Source organism: Glycine soja, chromosome 11, assembly GCF_004193775.1.
Source record: "Glycine soja cultivar W05 chromosome 11, ASM419377v2, whole genome shotgun sequence".
NCBI lineage: Eukaryota > Viridiplantae > Streptophyta > Magnoliopsida > Fabales > Fabaceae > Glycine > Glycine soja.
The window spans coordinates 37711030-37729167 of record NC_041012.1 but is presented as its reverse complement, the minus strand read 5'-3'; the positions used below and the strand labels follow the sequence as shown (position 1 = coordinate 37729167).

Below are 18138 nucleotides of genomic sequence, written 5' to 3'. Positions count from 1 at the left end.
ATTCGAGGCTGCATCGAGTTCCAAGCAGAGTGATAATGCTAAGGCATGGAGAAAACATTTGGGAATCAACTGTTACAAATTATTATTTAATTTGATTTCTAAATTCTAAAAAAAAAATATAATGAATGTCTATAATCATTACTATTTATAAATAAAAACCCTTCTATTTCAATGTTATTGTTTTCTACACTAATTTGATAAAAATGATCAAATTGATTCATTCCTAAGAATTTAAAGAACATTTGAAACTTTTAAAAATTTAAATATCAAATTAAATCATTTAAAATAATTTAAAAATCAAATTGATCATTAAATGAAAACATTTACTAGAAATTATCTTTGGTGACTTGATTGGGTGGGCAAGCAAGCATGTGGCACAACACAAAAAGCTTTTTTGTCACCATGATATTTAACTCGTTGGGAGTGATGACTGGTCTTTGACAAAAATAGTGAACGTACATAAAATAAATATTTTTTTTAATATGATTTATTCCAGAAGCACAACAAAAATGATATGATCAATATTCATTTATGATCATGTTATCTTTGTTATGCAAAATTTGACTAAGTTATGAAAATTATATTTCAATATACATGTCTTGAGATTAGTAGTTGAGATTAGTGGAAGAATCTCTTCAAAAGCAATCAAAATATGATAAAAAAAATTCGAGAAAGTTGATTGTGTAATTGAATGGAGTTATTTTGACTGGAATTGATAATTTCATTCATGCATGTGAGATTTGAAATGGTTGGGGAGCAAGGTATTTTTTTGGCAATCAAAGTACTAGTTTGACAAGATTGCAAAAAAGGTATACAAAGACAATTTCAGTATCAGATCAATGTATTCAGAAAATGGTTGTACATGTGTCGAAATCATATAATTTGAACGTTAGTATTTAGAAGTCTATAAATAAAATTGTTGATTACCAATTTTGAGAGGTCTTTGGGTAGCCTACTAATATGGTTTTAAGAAGCTAATTGTTGAATATGATTCACATATGTAGTTAATCTTATTAAATAGACTAGGCCAACAATGTACCTTTGCCATGCATTGATAACAAATATTCATCGTATCATATGTAGATTTCACCAATTCTAGATTTCTCATATCCTTTGAGTGGGCAATCAAGTTGTTGATTCACTTTCAAAGTTTTGATTTTCTTTGCCTTATAGTATTCAAAATTTTATGAATGTTCCTTCCTTTCTTTTGCCCCCTTCATGGATGATTCATAAAAATTGGCTTTTGACTCTCCGGTAAGACTTCAAAATATTTCCATAAGTTTGAATTCTTTGAACCAGCTATAAAACTAATTCTCAATTTGAAATTTTATCACACTTAAAGCACTTTGCTCCATATGAAAATGATACCATACTTTTATATATATATATATATATATATATTCTTTTCTTTTTCTTTAACCGAACTATATAATGTTTACAAGATTTCTATTTTCCTTTGAATTCTTTATATGATTATATATCAATATTTTTTAATATTAAAATTTGGGTATACTATACTTTTTTTTTTATCAATTTGTAACTTTGGCCTTTTAGTAGTTTTTTACTCAAATTTTGTCTCTTAATTTTTGAATTGTTATAGTTAAGTTCTTTTGCTAATTTTCTTTTGGAAACATCTTTTATGAACTTGTCTTGGAAACGTTAACAACACATTTTTAATATATTTAATTTATGGATTTGTTAATGTAGATATCCTTATTTTTTTAGCATGAGTGTGTTAACAAATTATATTTTTAGTATATTTTAAAATATTCTCTAGTTATAATTTGTTATTGCAATCATATTAAAAAAAAATGAGATTATGTACTTTAACACAAGCATCAGAACAAAGTATTCTAAGCTATTTTATGATGAGCAAGGGGAAGAGAGGCACTCAGTGTCTCTCTAGATTTTTTAAATAATACAAAATAGAAGTTAAATATAGTTAATAAAAAATGAGAATAAAAAATTAAAAGTTAATGTCAGTTAAAAAGAAAAAAATTAAGAAATATTTAAAGGTAAAATTATTTGATGAAAGTGAAGAGTGATTAGTGAATGATTAATTAATTTTGATTAGTGGATTAGTTTTAATTTGTATAATTAAAGAAAATTAATTATTATTACTACTTTAATATTATTAAGAATAAAAAAAAGATTTAAAATATATGAAGACAAAAAATAATTAAAAAAATTATATTCTCTTTCGTAAAAATAATTTGCTTGCTAACATTATTCATTCTAAAAATCTAAGGTGCGCAGGTTATCAAAATCCTTTAATTTATATTAGTGGCATTTCGTAGTTTTTTTCTTCGACAAATTTTTTCTTCTTCTTCGGAGTGATCTTTCATATTTAATTTAATAAGTCTCACCTGATTTTGTAAATCCCAATAAATCTTTAAATCCTTATTTTTTACCTGGTTTGGAACTCAAACAAATTAATGAAGTTTGAAATGAAATTAATGAAGTTTGAAATGAGATGGTAGTAAAAATTTAGAGTTAGAAGAAAGAGAAAATCTAGAATTTAAATAAAAGAAGATTTAAAATAGTTCAAATTCACAAAACCATTAAAATGAAAATGAGAATTCAGAAATTTTAAATAAAAACCATTCAATGAGAAAGACCTTAATTGAAACATTTCTTTAAAATATTAATGGATTAGATTCAAAGTAAAAAAAAAATATTGAGAAATAAACGAATTGTACTGAAAATATATTTTAACATATATTTTTTAAAATAATTATTTATTGGTAATAAAATTTCATTGTTCAAAGTTGCAAATTGCAATAAGGTTAAAAATAACAAAAACTGGAAATCTACCCATTTCCTTGTGCCTTTTATTTCGTTCCCAATTCCTCTGAATACCAAAATGGCAACTCTTACATCAATACTACATTCCAAAATAGCGTATTTCCTTTACAAATTCTACCACCACTCTCTAGTTCCAAAGCCTCAAAAGTCAAATCCTCGCACAACAACATAAAATATGTTTCATTGGTAAAATTTCTCTCTTTAGATTTCAGATTCTTACAAATTGAGGGTGTCTCTATGTTTTCTTCACGAAGTTTCCTTTTTGATCCATTTTTCCTTCTGGGTCTTTTGTGCTAACCATTTTCTCCTGAACAGAGAATCTTCAACTTCAGGGTTTCATGACCCTTCTGCACTGACTTTTCTTGTTGGTGAATTGTTTGATTAGTAAAGGCAGAGTGATGATGTTAAGAGTTGGTATTGTTCATATCTGAAGGTTAAAAAAGAAAAAAAAAGTGAGAATTTTTCAGCTTGTTAAGCTTGATTTTGTGTTGTTAGTGTAAAAAAGGGTGTGTAATGGAAGAAGGGTTGTGTCAAAACTCAATTCCTGGTTCAGGTTTTGTTGATAAAACTAGGATTGTAGAGGCTAAACCCCTTCGTAGTTTGGCACCTGTGTTGCCAAAATCTCTTCAATCTTCCTTCTCTGGCCGGTATCCGTCTGTCTTTCCTCCATTTGTTTTGTTTGATGAACCTCAAGAGTCTCAACCATCACCTGCTCCCATGCCGGCTCCATTAAGGTCCTATAGGAATCCACTAGATGAAGAAGAAGCCCCTCATGGATCCAATGGAGAGACTTCTTCACCCATGGAGGGTCTCAACGGTAATAGCGTTGACAATAGCCAAAAGCGCGCTGTGCCGCCTATGCACAGCTGCAAATATTCCCAAAAGAGGAGTAAGAAAACTAAGGAGTCACAGTTTGATTTGAGTCCTTCAGTTGGTGGTATCAGTGTGGCCACAAGGGAAGATGGTGATCGCGAATTGGTTAATCTTGTGCTCATGACTTATGATTCTCTTCGGAGAAGGCTCTGCCAACTTGAAGATGCCAAGGAGTTGAACACAACGATGGCAATCAAGCGTGCAGATTTAAGAGCAAGCAATGCAATGACAGTCAAAGCATTTAGAACAAACACGAGGAGGAGAGTAGGAGCAGTGCCTGGGGTTGAGATTGGGGACATTTTCTTTTTGCGGATGGAAATGTGTCTTGTGGGTTTACATGGCCAGTCGATGAGCGGAATTGACTACATGACCATCAAGGATGAGCTTCAGGAGGAACCAGTGGCTCTAAGCATTGTTTCATCAGGAGTATATGATAATGACGCCGAGGATAATGATGTTTTAATTTATACTGGTCAGGGTGAGAACTTCAACAAGAAAGATAAACACGTGATTGATCAGAAACTTCAAAGGGGTAATCTTGCTTTAGATAGAAGTTCACGACGCCACAATGAAGTAAGAGTCATCCGGGGTTTGAGAGATGCTGCCAACAAAAATGCAAAAATTTATGTCTATGATGGTCTGTATAAAATCCAGGATTCTTGGATAGAAAGAGGGAAATCTGGTGGTGGTGTATTTAAGTATAAGTTTGTTAGATTGCCTGGACAATCCAGTGCTTTCGCTGTTTGGAAATCGGTTCAGAAGTGGAAAATGAGCTCAAGCACATCTTCAAGGACTGGTATTATTCTTGCAGACCTCTCTACAGGAGTTGAGAGTATTCCTGTATCACTTGTCAATGAAGTTGACAATGAGAAGGGCCCTTCTTTTTTCACTTATTTCCATTCTCTCAGAGATCCAAAACCATTCAGTTTAGCACAATCATCATATGGCTGCAACTGTAACAAAACATGTGTCCCTGGGGATTTGAGCTGCTCTTGCATTCAAAGAAATGAAGGTGACTTTCCATATACTGCAAATGGTGTCCTAGTGAGTCGGAAACCATTGGTTCATGAGTGTGGCCCATTGTGTAAGTGTTTTCCTAACTGCAAGAATCGAGTATCCCAGACTGGTTTGAAGCACCAAATGGAAGTGTTCAAAACAAAAGATAGAGGGTGGGGACTTAGATCACTGGATCCTATACGTGCTGGTACTTTTATTTGTGAGTATGCAGGAGAAGTTATTGACATTGCCAAGGTAAATAAGAATAGGGGATATGATGATGAGTATGTTTTTGATACAAGCCGTATTTACGATACATTCAAATGGAATTATGAACCTAGCTTATTGGAAGAAATAAGCTCAAATGTCTCTAGTGAGGATTATGATATACCGTCTCCTCTAATTATCAGTTCTAAGAAATTTGGAAATGTGGCTAGATACATGAATCATAGTTGCTCCCCAAATGTTTTCTGGCAGCCAGTCTTGTATGCAGAAAATAATCAATCCTTTCTTCACATTGCATTTTTTGCCCTCAGACACATTCCTCCTATGACAGAGTTAACATATGATTATGGCTGTTCTGGTCATGCTGATGGTAGCAGTGCACCCAAAGGGAGAAAGAAATGCTCATGTGGATCATCAAAATGCCGTGGTTCTTTTGGTTGATGTTTTGTTGCAGTTGCTGATGGACAGGCATGGTGCTGGCAAATGTATTCACAGCTAAAAGGTTTGTGGTTCTAATGCATGTTTCTAAAATACTTGCTTATTTATCGAAGCTTTGTAACAAATACATTTTAATATGTTTAGTAATGATCTCCAAGGATCAAACTTTAGATCATTTGGTCATAGAGGCATTGATATATCATGTCAAATGTCATGAATCAACTATGCAATAGCTTAAATTGTCATACGAAGACACATGATTGGTTTTATATTATACATATTTTTTTGTCTATAAGCTTTTGAACAAGGTTGTAACATGTTGAAATAGAAATGTTTTGCCCTTGGTGTGCCTTGTTGCCAATCGTTACGAAGTTGGTCCCATGCTTGGTTGAAAAGGGAGGGTCATGTTAGGTAGTTGATAGCCAGTGTAAAACTTTGTTGACTGTTTATAACATGGACTGAAATTATATTGTGTTAATGATAGATTGTTACTAAAAAGTAACATGTTGTATGGCTATAGTACAGTTAGGGAGCAATGTTTGCTGCTTCAGTGTTGAATGCAGTGAAAAATAAGCAAGGGTTCCACCACTTTCTGAACATGTGCGGGTAAAGCAGCTTGGGGAGAGATTATCTAACTTAGGGTTTGGATTCTTGATGTACTTGTTAATATGAGGGTAATGAGAAATTGCTGTGACAGAAGCCCATGGTGCCAAATAAAGGATTGAAAGTAAATGGCTTTTTTAGATGAATATTTTTAAATTAGATGTGGTATGCATAAGGAAGGGCTAACCATTGGATGGATTCGGAAGGTAGCCGAGGACACACTCAGCAAATCAAAAGGCTTTGGACTTGGACCTAAGGAGAAAGGTCTTGGTGGTGGGATGCTAGTATTAAAGAGAAGGTTAGTGTTGTTGCAAGGAATTTATGTAATGATGATTTTTTTGTTACATATTTATGCAAGAATGATGAGAGAAAAAAAAAAAACATAATGTAGCTATACTGGATACTAAGAAGGTTAAGTGAAACCTAAAGCTTTTGAATGATTATACTAATCTTTAGGAACCACACATGGGGCAAAGAATTATGTATAGGCTTAAGTTATGGCAGAAAAAGAAAAACAAGAGACTTAAATCAAGTGAAATGCATTTGGAACAAAGGTAAAGTCTTAGCTTTTAAGTGAGATATCCACATAAGTTGGGAGAGTTGTTTTCTCAAGTTATTTTACGAAGGGCATGCAACATTAAGGGACTCAGAATATTTTATACAATACAGTGGAGTCGATGACAAATATGATACTTATTGTAAAATTTACAAGTGGAGGCAAAAGAAGCATCAAAGAGGATGGGCAATGGTAGAGCAGTCGGACCAAATAAAATATCTATTGAAATTTGGAAATGTCTAGTTAAGAATGAACATAGCAAAGTTTTATAAATATCAGAATATTGTGGTGAATTAGTGGAAATATAACAAAATATAAAAGCTTAGGAATGAATGTGTTAAGACAAAAAGTCAGAGTACCACTTATTGATGAAAGATGATAGAATTTCACCTTAGATGGTTTGGTCATTTGAGAATAAAGACGAATAAAAGCTCCACTATGAAGATGATCAAAGATGATCTGATACTAATATGCTGGATACCTACTAAAAAATGTAAGAATCTGTTACATCTGAATTCTCCTTGATACATATTTGATTCAATGTGAGAAATTTTCAGTTTTCTGATCTGTAAATTTTCCAGTTTCTGAAATCTGTTACATCCCATACCAATCCACATCTTCTCTTTACTTATTCCACTAAATACCGAATGTCTGAAGACAGAGCACTAGCTACACCAACTGCCCACACATGCTTACACAAGACTACTGTATTACCTCTGTCGGACTGCCTTCTACATGCACGAGATGCCAACTGCCACGGGTTCAATTTTTTCCTTTATACAGTTTGATGCTTTACAATACGTTATAGCTACTGAGTCACCAACTGCCTCATTTGATGAATTTTTGTTCTATAATAGATTATATATGGAATAAACTTATATGTTCTTAGAATTTAAGTTTAAAGACCTAACTTAACTCCACAAAACTGGCTTGACAAGTGAGGACTACCCAAGCCATATAAAGACTACATTGGTCCTATCTCTAGTCAATGTGAGATCTCAACACTCCCTTCATGCCCAAGACTTAACTGTGGACAAATGGGAGGTGGACCAATAACAACACCTTCACACTTGAGAATAAACATCTATAGCATAGAGCATAGACAAATACAAGTAGCCCAATAACGAATCTAGCATAGACTTTGATACTATCTTAGAATTTGGACTTATGGCCAAACTCAATTCCACAAAACCAGCTTTTAAGGTGATGATTGCCCCAACCTTTATAAGGAGTGGACCTTTGGAGCATGGACAAAGGCAAGTAGCCAATAGCAACACCCCCTGATGCCTAGAAATAAACATCTAGAGTGGATACAAATATGGGTGATCCAATAACACCCTTTTATGTCTAAGAAAATACATCTAGAGTGTAAATAAGTATGGTTGGCCTAAGAGTGAATCTAGGATAGACTCTGATACTGTTTTAGAATTTGAGTATAGGTCTAATATAACCTCAAAACCAGCTTGTAAGGTGAAGATTGTCTTAGTTTTTATAAAGACTAAATTGGCTATATATATCTAATTGAAACTGGATTTCAACATATACCATATTAAACTAAACTAGACTCAACATACATACATTTATTTGTGTGCATATATTGTATTATTATATTATGCATTTATATGTATTATATGTTTTTGGTTTTGTTTTTTGGACTTTGTAATTATATATTTATGTTGTATTGTATTTATTATGTTTTATAAATTTTAATGCATATTTATGTACATATTTTACACTTACTGTCCTATATTTTTTGGGAACAATCATATCGCTGCCGTATCAGATAAGTTTCATATTAGATTGTCGTATTGATTTGTGCATCATGGGTGATAGTCTACTAAATAGAGTAGAGAAAGACCGAGAAAAACTAAAGAGAAACATTTGAAATAGACTTATTTTTATGGGTATGTGAAGACTGAGCACACCGGCTTTTTTTAATTCATGTAGCTGATTCCACCTAATCAAGAAATGCTTTTGTTAGTTGTTTTTTTTGGTACTATTGTGCTTGTGCATTTGTGTCAGACTAGTGCAACCTCCCTTGTTAATTTAAGTTTCCTCATTTGTCTTCATGCAAGATTTTCGTTTTTGATTTATGGAGCATATCCAAAATTTTGGGAATGTGCTATGCAAGTGTGCTTCTCAGTTGTATGTGCTCATCTAAGCAAAGGATAATGCTTTCATTATCTACCCCATTGAGGCTTTCTATCTTTCTGTCTTATGCTTAATCTTATCCTTTTCAATTTGATAAACAGATGGGGACATTCAATGTGAAGGCCAGATACAGCTTGGAAGTTCCAACTTCGCTGATGCTTGTTTCCAAATATGGTTGTCAAGGGTGGATGTACTCGATTAAAAGTTAACCATGTTAGTCCTTAGGCATGGCTCTTTCTTGGCTTCTACTTGTAGTTAGTGACTTTTGATCATCTTACCCCATTCCTAGTTTTGAGGGGAAAAAGTTTTAGTGAGCAGCTTGTGTAAAATTATTGTTGTAGGGAATGGCCATGAGTACTTGAAAATATCATTAACATGCATATCTTTGTACCCTTTTGGCTTTTGTAATTGTAATAGAGTTAGTGTTGATGTTGATTAGAAGGCTAGAACTATATATCATATTTTGGATTCTAGAAACTATTTTGTTAAAACATGCTATGTATCTTTTCTATGCCAATTGAATTGATCTGAACTCATCCTCTTGGCTCCTTTCACTGCAATTTATATTGTTTATTAGAATCACCATTAAGGAAAATTTGTAACTATCAAACTCTACCAACTCGATCAATGAGCTTATTGCCCACAGTTGAAGATGGTTGTTACCATTTATTGGTGATGCAACGTGTTATTCTCTGCTTCATAATAGTTTAGATATTTAATTTTTTTTCTTTATTTAACAGGTACCTGATACCCTTTTTCTGGGCCTAGTAGAAAGGTCCAAAGCAACTTTCTTGACCCATTTCTTTTCACCCCCTTATCTAAGCACACCAGACCCCACTTTTTTCTGTGTAATTTTATTCCAACAGTGTTTGTGTAAGCATACTCAGTTCCATAGGCTTGGAAATTAAATTTTAAAAGAATGGAAACCTTACGTGCTTCTAAAATTAAATTTCGGGAGACTTTTTTTTTTTTTTTTACATAGTTCTGAAATTTAAAACCCAAAATTATTAAGTACACAGATACCTTTGAAGTTTTACGAGATTGCACAATCCTCTATTTTTTAACGATTACGCTAACCTCCTTTATAGGAGTCACAATGTAACGTTTTATTAAACAATCAAAGGAAGTTATCGTAGGAGTAAGAAACAAAAAGAAATTTGTGTAACAATCTCATGAAAATTCAAGGGGAGTAAGTGCTTTTTGGTTTGGTTGAATGAAGGGACCGTCATGTGTCGAACCTGGGACCAACAATGGTATTTGATTGCAATAAGCAAACCATTAGAGGAGAGTAATATTGTTCCATATGGATCACTATAATAGACAACAACAGCTCAAATACTACATGCCTTGAGCAAAATTGATTGATATCAGTGTAACTCATCTGAGTGTGTTTTCATCTTTTCAACAAGGAATGGTTTGAACAACATTAGTAATCCAAATCCTTCAACTATGTTCAAGGCAAAGAAGACCATATGGGTGCCTGCAGTTAAATGTACAACAATAATTAAGCTCCTAGTAACACAGCTAACTAAATAACCAATGCTCTTAATAAACTATCTTGACATCATGATCTAGCTGAGTTTATTGTACCACCACAAACATGTGTACTCAAATACAGCAAAAGAGGTTAGATAAAAAAATCACATGTGATTTGGTACTACATTTGCTTTTTTCTTTGTTTTTAAACGGTTCTAGATTGACACAAATAAATGCAATATTTGAACTTAGGTCCACAGATTAAAGGCTGTTGTCGAATGTGAAAAGAAAAACTATTGACATTTAGAATTAGAGAAAGTGTTCCCATGTGCAACAAATTAAACAGAAAACAGCACAAGTAAATTAGTTGAGTGTCATACCAGGGAGAAAAGAAGCATCCATTCGCTTTTCTGACCAAGTTAATCTGCATTAATAGACCATGATCACATAAAAAAATTGGAGGTAATTTTTAATGTATCCTACCTGTAGTCAGAGTATGTGGTTAAAACTACGTTAACTGCTAATGGATCAAGGTGTAGTGTGAGTAATTTCTATTATATATCTTAATATGCCGACAAGGATCAAGGTATACATCGACAGGAAATAGTCTTCCTTCATCTTTCAATCTAGCCAATTAATATTTAGTTATGAAAAAACCATATCCAGGATTATGAAACTCTCGACTTAACTCGCTAATTCTTACGAGTTTATGAGTCCACTTGTTCTCTGCGAGTTAGACTCTTGAGTAAACTCTTTCTTTAGTAGACTCTGAGTAAACTTTATAAACTCTAAGTAAACTCGGTAGACTCTCGAGTCAACGAGTTAACAAGTTAAAAAAATTAAACCAAAATGTAAGTCATTTTTGATTATTTTCTGTGTGTTTAGCATTCAACATATCTTCATTTAGCGTGTTATTCTCAAATACAAAATTCTCATTTTTAATAATATCAAACTCTTGTTCTCTAATAATATCAAACCCTCGATGAGAATGATCTACCACTACTATAACTTTTACAAGTTATTCTCTATTAGTGATGTATTATTACTAGACTTGGTTATTTAAATATTCTGAACTTTATGATTTAGTATTTTGCTTTATTATATTGTTGAAATGTTTAATAAATATGTTATTTATAAATATTTTGTTATTATTTTTATATGAAGTAGACTTTTACGAATCTATGAGTCGAGTCTATGAAACTTTCACGAGTCTGTGTAAACTCTCGAGTTTGATAACCTTGACCATATCTAAAGAAACTTTGCATGAAGTTTCAGGCACGAATGAATTAGATTAATCTATGTTATTATAGATTATATGAAAATACCTGTACATTAATATGCAACTGTAAGTATAATTTGAAATATTAACCCTTGTAGAGGTACATCGACATTTTTGAACAAAATGCTAAGTTGAACAAAAGCTGAATGAAATCATAGCAACACTCACAGTGCACCACCTGCAGCAGGGCCAATAGCTTTGAATAGAGACATGCCTGTCATAGCAATGCCATTAGCTGCCCCCCTTTGGTGTTGTTCCTGTTTCCCAAATCAACATGTCATATATGTTACAATTCCATCAATAACTATTCTCAACCATTGTATAGAATCAAAAGACAATGAAGTTATCAAAAAATTTACCACTGCTCGGTTTTGTAGAATGAACAAACCAGTTACAATGGTGATCTAAATCCGATAAAAAGAGTACAATAAGTCAAATTTATATTCAATTCAACTTTAAACCCTCAAAATCACTAATAAAGGACTAATTAAATGAAGACGTGCACTTACAGACAGAATATTTTTCAGAATTGAAGCAATACTTAGCACTATGTATAGTGCTAAGCCTGACAACAATGCTATGAAGGGGTAGCTTTGCAAAAGAGGTATGGATAACATCTGCATATGGGATCAAAGGAACAGGACATACTTCAAATAACAAAAAATCAGATGCAATAATTTCCACAATTAGATGAAAACTCACCGCTGAGATGCGGGCAATACTGATAGGTCCACTAGCTTTTTCCACAGATTGGTATATGGTAAGTTGGTAAGTGATAAGTGCAAGACCTGAACATTTGAGAAGTCAGTATACAAAATTTATGCAATAGCAATCTAAAGATCAACACTTAATGTAGAACTTTTCTACATCTTTGTCACTGTCAAACTCAAAGTAAAAACAATTTTGATAAAAGTATAGAGCTAGAGGAATAAATTTAATATGGTTCAAGTTGTATTATATTATGCCAATATTGTTGCAAACTGATTATCATTCAAACTTGTCTATAATTCGTGCTTCTTCTTTTATAAAGAAAAAAGATAAAAGAACCTTGCTGTCAAAGTTATAGAATATTATAACTAAAATTTAGTCAGTAAAAATAATAGAATAGTGTACTATCGTATCAAGTTCAGTTTGACCAACCAATAAACAATTAAATTACTAACCTTTTGAGATCAAAGTAATTTAATTTTTACCATATAGGCTCAAAAAGATATGATATTTGTGATGGATTGAACTTTGGAAACCCAAGCCAGTAGAATTCATTCAACAAGACCAGTAAAAAGAGAAAAACCCTTGCTAGTAGTTGTCATATGGCCTCATGCAAACGCATATAATTTATGTGCAATCGTTATGGATGGAAAATTAGGAAAGAAACATGTATGCCCAACAGTAACAAACATCTATTCTTGGTTCCAGAGATGCACCTGATATTGAAAGAACATTACCAACATCATTAGTTGTAAAGTTCAAGCCCCCCAGCCTTTGAGGACTGACAGACCATAATGAGAAAACCTATAGCAGGATGGATGAATGTTGTTCAGTTAAAAATGCATTAATAAAAAGCAGGAATAATCCTAACAGCATCTATAAAAGGAGAAGCACAGAACATTTTTAACCTCATTAAGTATCATACCTCTTGATAAGCAATATCATGAAGTGAGAAAACACAATAAGAAAGGATAGATGACATTAAGGGCCAATTCCGCAGGAGGTTTTCATTCTTTTGGATTGTCTTTTCATTGCTAGCCCCACTGCTTCCATTTTCTAAAGCTTCTGAATTGTCTATGGATTCATTGTTAGAATTGTGGTTGTGAAGTGTTTCCTGCAGGTATTTTAAACGTTTATACTGATGTGGTAAGCCAAATAGAGAGTATAAACAGTGAAGACAAAGCACAGCTGAATTGAGAAAATCATTACAAAAATGGTTCTTCATTATGAAATTTCATCATAAAAATGTTAAGAGTATCATCCAAAACATAAAGAAGATAAAAAAAAATTGTAGTTAATGAACAGATATGTTAGAACCTAAGATACATACCGGAATCCAGATGCAGCCAATAGCTACTACAAATGCAGCTGCTGATATTATAAAACAGGGCAAGAAGTAGGGAAACCTGCAGAATGATTTATGTTTGTGAAAATGAAAATCAGCACATCATTAAATGATAATATGATGGAAGGACAAAGGTGAGAGGGAGAGGAATACTGAATCCAAAAGTCCACTTACTTATCCCAAAAGGAATCCTTTGGAAATATATCTGGGTACTTCTCTGCTGGCTGCAATGAAAATTTTCCCGAAGTATTAGAAAACCAAGTGATGAATGTGCACATTAATGTTTGGCACAATCACAACACTTAAATACTCACACAGAAGCTTAAGTACATAACAATGCAACATGTAAAAGTCATGCAAAGAGCCCATCTTTTTTAAGATGGCGGATGGATTATTTCAAAAATTTCTATTACTCAATTAAATACATAATTTCAGGCTTCTACATTCTCAAAAGCCAGAAGCCTTTCAATTCAAAACAGTTCATCTTACGAACATATGCAAAATTCAAGGCTTTATGAAAGATGCATCTTAAATTGATACCTGAGCCAAATAGCCTCCCAAGGCCGGGCCAATGATTAAACCTATGCCCCAAACTGCACTGACCTAAAAGCAAATCACACTTTGAATTATTATCGTGGAAATGTAGTTCTAAGAATTGGTGTAAAAAGTTGGTGATGCTTACAGTAGAGAGTCCTAGAGCTTGGTGTTCTTCTCGAAAAAGTTCAGTGGCATACGCCTGCAGTTAAATCAAGGAGTTAAGCAAAATAGATGTCCTTATGAGTTAAGTTATATATCCAAGTGCACACATTCAAATTTTGTATCCTGTTATTGGTGGATGGAACAAGAAAATGTTAACTATTAGGAGTTAAAAATAATGATACCTTCACTGTTCCGAGCAAACCATGGAAACTCCCCAGAAGAAATCTCATGATAAAAGCCATCCAGAAACTTGTGCTAAGGCCAAATAGTGTGTTGAAAAGGACACTGAAATAAAGCAAGCATTGATAATTACGGGAAGCTGCACAACATAACTTATAGAAAACATCCAATTGATTGACAGATATACTTACACTGAAATTATCCCTATAACTATAACAGGTTTTCGACCATAGCGATCGGCTACAATTCCCCACAATACAGATGTCAAACATCTGCCAAGCATGTAGGAAGAACCTGCAGCATTTTTTATTATCATACAGGGATCACTAATAAATAACTTGCAAGGATTGTTGAAAAATGGAAATAATAGGAGTAATCTTACCAACATAACCAGCATAAGAACTAATATCGGCTTCTGTTTTTGCAATATTAAAATCCCTTACCTGAAAATAGATGTTGCATTATGAGGAATGAGGATGTATGTTACGTGCATCAGTATATAAAGTTAAACATTAATCAAAGATTTGGTTTCGTGATAATATTTCATAACAAATCACAAAGCAGAACGAAGAATAATAAGCAATTATAGATTAACTTTGGCACATTTAACATGTTGCAATTATCACAAATTGGTATAATGTAATTGAAGAAAATAAAATGCAATAAAGGAAATACTCAAATAAATAGATGTGTTCTCTTATTATCTTCAAGTTTTAATTATAAATATAAATAAATAAAAACTGAAATTGAACTTGAAATACTCAAATAAATAGATGTGTTCTCAGACAACTTCAAACAATGTTACAAAATCAGAGTATACATCAAATGAGAAGGTAACAGTAATCCCCAGTAGATAGTTAAACTCACCATGAAATAAAGGAATGGAAAGAGAGATGATATAGGCAATGCTGTTCAGGACAAAATAAAGTGACATCAGAAAGGACAAAGTAGTTGCAATTGATTGAGAAAAGACCAAAAAAAAAAAAAAGAAACTGACTACTGGTAAAACATAGAATCAAACACTGGTTTTCCTATCAAAATATAAAAAATTGAAAATCCCATATAACATTATAGCATTTCACTTTAATTCTTCCCCACTACTAATATCAGTCATTCAGGAGAAAGATGAAATAATCATGCCAATTCAATCAGTCACCAATAAGGGTTGACCTTTTCCTGATTTCACCAAGAGAGAGAATAATGAAGTTAGGAAGTGTACAACTTTTGTCTGTCTGATGCAAAAGGAAAACTGAGCAGGCAAAAAAGTTAGATGATTCTCATGAGAAAGGCCCTTGACAGTTGACACCACAAGTTAGCAAACATGGCACTCACAAATACCTCAAAAATCCCAAAAAATGCAACTAGAACAAGTGAATAACCAACTTATCAAGAAGTGAAAATACTAAAAAAAATAGAGTTAAATGCTTACCAGAACACAACACCACCATCCATATTATCAAAAGATTTCTAATGGAAACACCCTGTCCCTTACTCAACTCTTTGGCTTGATCCACTTTACAACCGGGGCAGTCCTCATAGTACTTTTTCTCCAACAATGGTTGCCTGATATTCTCCTCTGCCATGTTTGTTTCACTCAGGTCTTTCTCTCCTACACCATTTTATATGCATCATTCAAACACAAAAAAAGATCAGAAAAGATGTCATGCCACTTTGTTTTGAAGCACAAAATGGAAAAATAACAAAGGGTAAGTTAACAAACGTACACACAACCAAATTAAGGAGAAACCTTGAAACACAAGATCATGACTCTAGTCTCTCACGCGTTATATGAAGACACATGACAAATGCTCTATCTGTCCACATCAGAATTGGATCCTCTACAGCTCAAATTCGATACCTATAGTTCTAATCACATGTTCATTAGTTGCTTTTTGTCGATGGAGAACGTACATTTTCATGATTGATGATTGATTTTTTTCCCTTTCTTTTTTATCTTTTTAATCATTACAAGACCATGTGTATCTTTCATGTGAGTAAAAATTGTGAGCAAAAATTGAAATTGATCAGTGCACTTGTGAGTAAAAATTGAAATTGAAAGACCTTATTATGTATATGGAAAAAAAATTACATAAAGTTCTAAAGGTGTTACATATAATATTTTCCAATTAGAATTGAAGTTCCATCTTATTAATGCGTGAAAATAAAGGTTTACAATAAAGAATTATGCACATTACCAATATAAAACTCAAATTCTAATTGGACAATAATACATACAACACCTATATGTAAGTTTTGTCTTGAATATTTGGGTTAATTTAAATGTAAACAAATAATTTATGTAGGCGAAAAAATGATGATATATATATATATATATATATATATATATATATATATATATATATATATATATATATATATATATTGGATTAATTTAAATATAAATAAATAATCACTTAAATTTTTACAAATTTAATAAAACTGTCATGTTTCTTTAAAATAAGTTATATATACGAAAAAAAATTCAAAATATAATTTATATCAAATATACTGTGATTTATCTAATCTAAATTAGTTAAGCTTTTCAGCGTACGAATAAGTTTATTTTTATTTTTTTTCACAAGTGAAAGATGGTTTCTTCATCAAAATGGGTAAAAAACAAGAATAATTATCACGATGGATTGATCCAGAAAATATTTATTAAAATGAGTGATTTTTATCACATAGAAATACATGAAAAGTCATCCTAGATTTTGTGTTTTATGTTTGTCTTACAGGAGGAGGCACCTCCATAACACGTACACTACATTGTGTAATACTGGTTTGCATTAAAAATATTTTCACTCAAACGCAAAATACCTGTCTATTTAATCATTTCTTTTATTGACATATTGATATTTTCTGTCTTTTTTAATTATTTTACTGATATATTTATGACTTCTCTATTAATATTTTTTAACTATGCTTAGTTTTTTCTTAGAGCAAGTGCAAGTACAACTATTAAGTGATTCTTTAAATTTTTTTAATGTATTAAATAAATATATTTGTGTTATAGAAATCATTTATGGTTTTATTAATTATAGGGAAATGATAATTGTGAAATATGAACTAATTTGATATTTAATTTTGACTTATAAACGAGTATAATTTCTTTATTTTATCATTATTTTTAAGGAAATAATGAAGAAATTAACATCTTGTAATTTTTTATTAGCATAATTTAAAAGAAGAAAATTTCAAGTGTTTTACAGGAAAAATTGATGCAAAAACGAGAAAAAACCTTCAAAAAAAGTTAGAAGAATTGGATAGCTTGCTTAGCACGTGGTCGAGGCTTAGCACGCAAAAAACCCATAGCGAAGTCCAAATGTGCGCTTAGCACGAAATCTTGCACTAAACACAAATTGGATGTGAAAATTAAGCTACCTGGAGGCTATATAAGGAGGAGGAAGCAAAAGGAGAAATTAAGCTACCTGAAGGCTATATTGTTATTGTGTGATTTGACCATCAATGCATTTGTTTTTGGAGGTTATTCATTGAGAAATGATAATGTCTAAAGAACTCGAAAAGGACATCTCATCCTAACATTGCATTACTAGGGATAAAATGAATTTGTTGTGCCTCTGCATACATCTTTATATTTAATATTGTTTATAATTCAATCCTTGCAAAATGATTTGAGAGAGATAATACATAAATTAGACTCTTCATGAGAGATCATGGTTGAGCATATTAGTAGATGTAGGTGAAAATTGATAAAACCGTTAATAGAGAACAACTTTAATATTGCATCAAGGGTAGTTAAACATGCTAACCAACATATTTGTATTCTGAAATCATCTTTTGGAT

At 32.2% G+C, this 18138-nt stretch overlaps 2 protein-coding genes across 3 annotated transcripts; one reads left to right on the top strand and one right to left on the bottom strand.

Moving 5' to 3' along the window:
- The first annotated feature begins 2831 nt into the window (after positions 1-2831).
- On the top strand, positions 2832-9184 carry LOC114376752 (histone-lysine N-methyltransferase, H3 lysine-9 specific SUVH1-like). The gene is made up of 3 exons (XM_028335007.1): positions 2832-2991; positions 3121-5401; positions 8749-9184. Exon 2 carries the CDS (start codon positions 3319-3321, stop codon positions 5338-5340), a length of 2022 nt encoding a protein of 673 aa, XP_028190808.1. The 5' UTR covers positions 2832-2991; positions 3121-3318; the 3' UTR covers positions 5341-5401; positions 8749-9184.
- A 780-nt stretch (positions 9185-9964) lies between these two features.
- Positions 9965-16220, bottom strand: LOC114376755 (protein ZINC INDUCED FACILITATOR-LIKE 1-like). Of its 2 annotated transcripts, none has more exons than XM_028335016.1 (18): positions 16059-16220; positions 15764-15943; positions 15202-15242; positions 14717-14777; positions 14526-14628; positions 14337-14439; positions 14138-14191; positions 13996-14058; positions 13630-13679; positions 13441-13516; positions 13036-13224; positions 12827-12914; positions 12105-12190; positions 11912-12019; positions 11762-11806; positions 11571-11659; positions 10504-10547; positions 9965-10127 (listed from the first exon to the last, which is right to left on the bottom strand). In XM_028335016.1, exons 2-18 carry the CDS (start codon positions 15915-15917, stop codon positions 10015-10017), a joined length of 1467 nt encoding a protein of 488 aa, XP_028190817.1. In that variant the 5' UTR covers positions 15918-15943; positions 16059-16220; the 3' UTR covers positions 9965-10014. The 2 variants fall into 2 exon arrangements, with proteins under 2 accessions (XP_028190817.1, XP_028190818.1); XM_028335017.1 differs by having other exon boundaries at positions 16082-16220.
- Positions 16221-18138: the final 1918 nt, after the last annotated feature.

Excerpts from the sequence above, each read along its gene's own strand:
- LOC114376752 (XM_028335007.1), top strand. The coding sequence starts at position 3,319 with ATGGAAGAAGGGTTGTGTCAAAACTCAATTCCTGGTTCAGGTTTTGTT.
- LOC114376755 (XM_028335016.1), bottom strand. The coding sequence starts at position 15,917 with ATGGCAGAGGAGAATATCAGGCAACCATTGTTGGAGAAAAAGTACTAT. Across the intron at positions 14,192-14,336 it reads GTTTGCTCGGAACAGTGAAG|GCGTATGCCACTGAACTTTT; the intron begins GTATCATTATTT and ends ATTTAACTGCAG. Across the intron at positions 12,191-12,826 it reads TAATGTTCTTTCAATATCAG|GTCTTGCACTTATCACTTAC; the intron begins GTGCATCTCTGG and ends TCAAATGTTCAG.